The 6,991-nt window shown below is 42.0% G+C and overlaps 1 protein-coding gene across 2 annotated transcripts; it reads right to left on the bottom strand.

Moving 5' to 3' along the window:
* Positions 1-811: 811 nt before the first annotated feature.
* Positions 812-5,917, bottom strand: LOC119908473 (alpha-1-antitrypsin homolog). 2 transcript variants are annotated; one of them, XM_038726175.1, is made up of 5 exons: positions 5,760-5,917; positions 4,747-5,370; positions 4,347-4,617; positions 1,887-2,034; positions 812-1,665 (listed from the first exon to the last, which is right to left on the bottom strand). In XM_038726175.1, the coding sequence occupies exons 1-5, from the start codon at positions 5,800-5,802 to the stop codon at positions 1,474-1,476; spliced, it is 1,278 nt and encodes a 425-aa protein (XP_038582103.1). In that variant the 5' UTR covers positions 5,803-5,917; the 3' UTR covers positions 812-1,473. The 2 variants fall into 2 exon arrangements, with proteins under 2 accessions (XP_038582103.1, XP_038582104.1); XM_038726176.1 differs by having other exon boundaries at positions 5,696-5,820.
* Between the last annotated feature and the right edge of the window lie 1,074 nt (positions 5,918-6,991).

Below are 6,991 nucleotides of genomic sequence, written 5' to 3'. Positions count from 1 at the left end.
ATACTTTTAAAATCATTCTGCACTTCATCTGCACTGCCACACCATGAAAATGTTCACGGTTCACAACTCAAGCAAGTTTCAAGATTCTGCTAGTTAATTTCCATGAGAAATGATTAGAAAGCAGCATGTGACTGGAATGGTAGAAAAAATGCATCCAAAATTCTAAAACTTAACAGCATGTTGAGTATAGTACATGTTTTTTAGTTGTGTACTAAATACAAAAACAAATACTGGTATGGTCCTTTAAGCTTTCACATGGGCCATTATACAGAAAGCTAATTGGCTCAGAAGTGACTATGCAAACCAGAGCAGCCTATTATTGAATTCAGTGCTGCTCAGTCATCAACAGTACCTGTTTATGTAGAGCAGGCTGGACAGATTGGAAACATTTCAACACTTCTAAAGAGCTGCCCACTCAGCTTTCTGATTCAGACAATTCTCTTACTCATGTCCTTCACAGAAGTCACTGCGTGCTGACAAGGGAGACAAAGTGTACGTGTATTGATTGTGTAAACAGTCCTGCAGCAACTCCCCTGTTGACAGGTCAAAGGGCGTTTTGTGAGGCTGATGACCATCAGGTGACACATCTTCTCTCTGCTGCATCATCGGCCAAATTGAAGTGTTAAAGCACTAGGATTTAGCCACTAGAAGATACTGAGCGTTGTCCTCCAGCTGACCCACATGGTCACAACTAATTTATGATCAAATATAGGCATCAGACACGCTGATAGCGAAATATGAGTTTCAGACAAAAATAGACCATCAAGGATGAGTTGTAAAAATTAAATATCATTATTTACTCTTATTACTCTTAATATTTTTGATGTATTTATTGTTTATTTTAAGTCACGTCAATACATAGAAAAATGAAATCACGTTTTTCTATTTTCAGGGCATTATTACCTTTTCAAAGTAAAAGACAAACATGTGCATGCTGACGTGCAGAACCACTCAAACCGCTTCTCCTTAGGGCTGCAACTAATAACTAACTAAATAAAATTACTTTCATTATTGATTATTCTGCCGAACATTTTCTTGATTAATCCAATGTCTTGTTGTGCAACCAATAGTTCAAAATCCAAAGATATCCAATTAACTACAATGTAAGACACTGAAAAGCAACAGACTCTCCCATTTGAGAAGCTGAAACCATCTAATGCTTGATCATTTTCTTGAGGAAATGCACTAAAAAGATTATTTGATTATCAAAATGATTGCCTATTACTTTTGTCGATCGATTAATCTACAGACTGTTGCCGATCTTCTTCTTATTTACATCAATAAAAACGTTCTTTAATGATACTTTTGTAGATTGAATTCCATTCTGAGACCAGTAACTCCTCTGCAAAGAGAAATACACACATGCAGACACATTTCTGCTACAATATGGGTAAAGAGTCAGTGATTTTGATCATGGTCGGATCCCCATGATGATGCCTGTGATCATGGCTCTGATTTTCCTAGCGTGTGCCTTTACATGGCCGTGGGGTTGTTGACTTTGCCCATGAAGAGGATGCTCCCGGTAGAGTTCTCCAGGATGAAAGCCAAAAAGGGTCTGTTGATTGCGACTGATGGCGGCAAACTGAGGAACATTATCTCGACGATGGTGGAGGCTGCTGCCTCTGTTCCAATCTCAGTGACACTCAGCACAGCCTTGTGGGATGCCTGTGGAAGGAAAACAAGAAGGCAGAGTCTAGTTTGAAACACATTGCAAAATGTAAAAGCTAGAGAGTCTTTTTCAGCGTCCTCTGTAGATATGTGTCAACATGTATTCTGCAGTTGTTTTTTAACTACTGCTCATGCGGTGGAGCAGACATGTAGGCATGTTGTTCATAGGAACTTGAATTCTCATAACAAACTTAAGAAGACATGTTGGCCTCTCTTACCTTAGACACTTTGAGCTTGACCTCGTCAGACATGCCAGAGAAATCAGCATTTTCCTCAAATGCATTGGTTACGCCCATTTCTTTCAGTGTGCTGTCCAGGGAAGCATCAGCAGAGATGGAGAATTTTGGCAGGAATAGATCCACATAACTGTGTATAACAGGACATCACCAGTGTCAGAATCATTGGAATATAGAGTTGACTTACAGCTTGTCTAGGTTACATTTACATTTACATTTACTCATTTGGCAGACGCTTTTATCCAAAGAGACTTACATTTGAGGAACAACATACAAGCATCAACAGAGCATCAAATACAGATCTACAACTGACTATACATACTAGTAAGAGCAGCAATAAATACTAGTAAGAGCTCATAGTACATATCACATCAATGGGGTAAATACCTTGGGAAGGAAGTAAGAGTTAACAAAAAGTGCAATCAAAACAAAAAAGTGCAATCAATACAAGATCATTGTAGGGGATAGAAGAAGAAGAGCACAGGAAGTGCATGTTAGAGGTTAGGAGTCAGAGGTGTTATAAGAGGAAGTGTTCTCGGAAGAGATGAGTTTTCTAGAGCTTCTTGAAGTTAGAGAGGGACGCCCCTGCTCTGATGGCGTGTGGTAGCTCGTTTCACCATCGTGGTGTCACAGATGAGAATAGCCGGGACTGGGATTGCTTTGTGTGAAGGGATGGCAGAGCCAGGCGGCGTTCGTTGGAGGAGCATAGCAGCCGAGAAGGAACCTAAGTTTGTATTATGGAGTTTAGGTGGATGGGTGCAGACCCAGTAGTCACTCTGTATGGCAGCATTAGTGACTTGAATTTGATTCTGGAGGCCACAGGGAGCCAGTGGAGGTCACTGAGTAATGGAGTGACATGAGTCCTTTTGGGCTGATCAAAAACCAGATGCACTGCTGCGTTCTGAACCAGGGTTTCACCGCACAAGCTGGAAGACCTGCTAGGAGGGCATTGCAATAGTTCAAGCGAGAGATAACCATGGCCTGTACCAGAAGCTGGGTGGCCTACTGAGTGAGGTAGGGCCTGATTTTCCTTATGTTGTATAGAGCAAAGCGGCATGACCGAGAGACAGCAGTCTGAAAAGGACAGCTGGTCATCAATCATGACACCCAAGTTTCTCACCACCTTGGTTGGAGTGATGGTTGAGGAGTCAATTTGTAGTTTAATGTTATGGTGGAGAGATTGCTTGGCTGGAATGACCAAGAGTTCAGTCTTAGAGAGGTTTAGTTGAAGGTGGCATTTGTCCGAGAGACAGTCAGTGATCCGCGCTGAGACGGTGGGATCGCCTGGCGGGAAGGATAGGTAGAGTTGCGTATCGTCTGTGAGGTGATGTAAACTGAGAAGAGAAGGGGCCCTAGCACTGAGCCTTGGGGCACCCCTGTGGAGAGGCAGTGGGAGGAGGATAATTGTCCTTGCCACAAAACATTGTAGGAATGCCCAGAGTGGCAGGATTCGAACCACAGGAGTGCTTTACTTGAGATGCCCACTGCTGAGAGAGCGGATAGCAGGATCCTGTGGTTGACTGTGTCAAAGGCCGCTGATAGGTCAAGCAGGATAGGAACCGAGGATTGGGCTGCAGCTTTATCTGACCTTAGGGCTTCTGTTACAGACAGAAGAGCCGTTTCAGTAGAGTGGGCACTCTTAAAACCAGACTGGTATGGATCTAGGAGGTCATTCCGTGAGAGGAATTCTGAGATCTGTTTGAATACTGCCCGTTCAATAGTTTTGAATAAAAATGGTAGAAGAGACACTGGTCGATAATACTGGTTGAAGGGTGTAACCTGAGCCCTTTTGAAAGTGGTCAGGAAGGTTCCTGAAGCCAGAGAAATATTTATCGCACGAGTGATTGTCGGGACCACGGTAGGAGATATGGCTTGGAACAGATTCGCAGGAATCGGGTGTCAGTGGATAGAGGACACAGGCTATCCAGGCACGAGCTTAGTGTAGAGCACAGAGATTGTGTGGCATCATTGACCTCAAGTGAGGAAAATGTGTTGAGGGAAGGTAGAGCGGAAGCTACCACTGAGGCAAAGTGAGCGGGAGACAGGTTGCGGAGGTTGCGGAGGTTGCGGCGGTGTGAGACCAACGGTGTTGGAACAATGGGCTTTTCCTGTAGGCATACTGTGAACTGAACGAAATAGTGGTCTGACACATGTAGAGGTGTGACAGGCACTCTGTTAAGTTAAGTTAGTTAAGTTAAACTGCGGTAATCATGAACAGATTGCTTGTTTTAGTAAATCAAATACATCTAATCTAGTCAACATTTTCTCAATCACCACTTTATCCAGGATATACAGTACAAATCCAGTAAATTTACCTCCCCACATCCTAACATACGCCAAGGCATTCCAAGGCATTCCTTTCTAATGAGTACACTGTTCACTCTATCTACGACACACTCTATGTACAATCAAGTAGGCGGATTCAGATTAGGGTCCTCTTACTTGTCGGAGACTGAGTCTCGCCAGTGCTTGATGTAGTCCTTGTTGATGTAGCCCTCCACCTCCTTCATCTTGCCTTCATCAGGCAGGACGATCATCATGGTGGTGTTGCCCTTGTAGGGCAGCATAATGACGGTGGTGTGGTTGTCACGGTCCCAGTAGGTGTTGTAGTAACCCGTCCTCATCATCATATCCACCTGAACTTTGGTGGCTTCATCTACATGGAATTCAGCCTTGTGTGTCAAGTCACTGTTAAAGGGATTCTTCCACTTACCTGTATGAGACAGTGGAAAACGGGAGATGACAGTAATGTTGAAGTATGATCTACAGTCATCTTCATGTTTACATCATTAAAACTCGTCAAAGCAACACAACGAGACAAGGAGTTCCACTTGCGTCTTACCTTTAAAGTAGACATAGTTAATAAGCACCATAACCGTTGCAGGGTCCAGGTCCTTCACCATATCTTTAATCTTGTCCTGGGTTTTATTAGCTATCAATGTGTTGATCTCTGCTGCAGCCTCAGCAGGTTTGGTAAAGTCGACGTTGAAGATCTCACCAGAGTAGTAGTGCTTGACATCCTTCAGGAACGTCTTTCGAGGATTGAAGCCAGAGCGCACAGCCACGCCGTTACCGACATCCAGCTGCTGACTGCCCTGGCTGTGGCCATGAATGTCGAAAAGATGCTTGTACGCTTTATTGACCTGAGTCTGGTTAAAGGTGCTATAGCCCAAGCTGGAGAACAGCTGGCTATGAGTTTCACCACGGGCTCCTGTAGACAGCATGGACAGGGCGGTGGAGATGCCCAGCGGTGAGTAGAAGATGTTCTTTCCAGCTGCAGTCTTGGCATTCAGGCTTTTGTAAAGGGCAAAGGCAAAGTCAGCATTGGGAGAGGACAGCTTGTGGCAGCTCAGTTCTCCCTCATGACTGTGTTCCGAGCCGTGGTGGTGGTGGTGGTCTGCCCTGGCTGCAGCCAGCAGCAGTGCTGCGAGCACACAGCGAGCAAAGATACCACGCATTTTTACAGCTGTCCATACAACAGGAAAAACCAGAGGAAGCTGTTAGTGGATCGTGACCACAGTAAATCATAGTAGTTTCTGATAATAAACAACCCTATAAATAAGATTAAAATCAACCAAGCAAAAAAATTTAATTAAATTACAAGCTTTTTTAGAACATTGTTTAAAACATAATGAATGAAAGGAATAATGTCGACAGTAGCTAAAGGCTCAATACCTTTTACACAGGACAGACTAACGATCCTATCTTAACACCTTCACACTTCCATTTCAACGCACATTTTGTCACATTTTTTAAAAAAGTTCACTGCTAAACTTCCAAATGTCACTTACTTCTTAATGTCCTTAAAAATGTATTTAAAACGTTCAGCATGTATCATTGAAGGTTCATCCTTACCATTAATGTCTTCTCTGGTGCAGTTTGGCACAAACTTCATCATTATATTCAGTAGATCGAAGAGAGTCAGATGACAGATCTATTAAAAATTAACAAGTGCAGCCTTTCCTAATTTCTGGCAAAAGCTATCTTCCCTTCACTGCAACACAACTCACTCAACACAACACCACTGGTGAGTTAGGGGAGTTTTGGTCTAAAGGTTGTGTACACACAAGCATCACATACACAAACAAATGTTACAGCTGAAATGAGGAGCCTTCACTTTATTTCCACTTTAAATCCCTTCTGTAAAACTAAATGCAGCCACTAATCAGTAGGACTGATATTGAAAGTAACACTGATTTGAAGTTGAATGAGTAACATATAGAATGCCAGTTGTTTTTGAAGTCTTTTTTCCAATTCATGCTGAAACAACTGCTCAATGACACCCAAGTTGGCTCAGTGTGTCAGCAGTGCAATATATGCACCACTGCTTTTATTAACTGTATCACACACAAACGTCAGCTGGATGCACTACAAAATAATGTATTTAGACTTAAAAGACTAACACACTCACATAATCATACAAGTGTGCAGTGAAATGCTTTCTTAGTGTCTCCAGTAGATTGTGTAAAATTTAAATGTAGCAAATATACAAAAGGAGCAAAAATACAATATGCTAAAAGTAATAACAACCATAATGGTACAATGAGCCTCCACTAAGTACATGATCAGGGGAAAATTAGAAGTATAAATGTTTGCAAATGTTTAAATCAAAAAAATAAAATTTGAAAAGGAATAAATATATAAAATGTATGCATTATGTATGCAATAAATAGCAGTATGGCAGTAGTGTACTGTACACTGAACCTCTGTACTGGCTGTTGGGCTGCAGCATAATTTTCCTGACTGCAAAGGTTAGAAAAGGTCTAAGTATCTTGAGGCTTTAGCTGTTGCCATCTTTGTTCTCGCTCGGAAAAGGCACTACTTGTTGACACACACAGCGTCAATGTCACTTCTGCAATAATACAACAGACTGATTCAGGAAAGATGGCAGACTCATTAATATTAGCATTACTTCCACAGCACCTTCATACTGTTACATTAGTTAACCTTTTTCATAAATGTCAACACCTGCATGTTTTTATAGTTTGTCTCAGCTGTTTTGTTGCTACTTCTTGTCTAAATATGAGTAAATTGAAGATTGATTGGTAACACTTTCTATGAAGGTCATTGCTATAATGACTTATGCA

Source organism: Micropterus salmoides, unplaced genomic scaffold (assembly GCF_014851395.1).
Source record: "Micropterus salmoides isolate LMB-PRFRI ecotype aquatic unplaced genomic scaffold, ASM1485139v1 Ms_hic_scaffold_18, whole genome shotgun sequence".
NCBI lineage: Eukaryota > Metazoa > Chordata > Actinopteri > Centrarchiformes > Centrarchidae > Micropterus > Micropterus salmoides.
Note: the sequence above shows the minus strand (reverse complement) of the source record. Positions and strands in the feature narration are given on the sequence as shown.

Excerpts from the sequence above, each read along its gene's own strand:
- LOC119908473 (XM_038726175.1), bottom strand. The coding sequence starts at position 5,802 with ATGATGAAGTTTGTGCCAAACTGCACCAGAGAAGACATTAATG. Across the intron at positions 5,371-5,759 it reads CACCAGAGAAGACATTAATG|CTGTAAAAATGCGTGGTATC; the intron begins GTAAGGATGAAC and ends TTGTATGGACAG. Across the intron at positions 4,618-4,746 it reads TAACTATGTCTACTTTAAAG|GTAAGTGGAAGAATCCCTTT; the intron begins GTAAGACGCAAG and ends TGTCTCATACAG.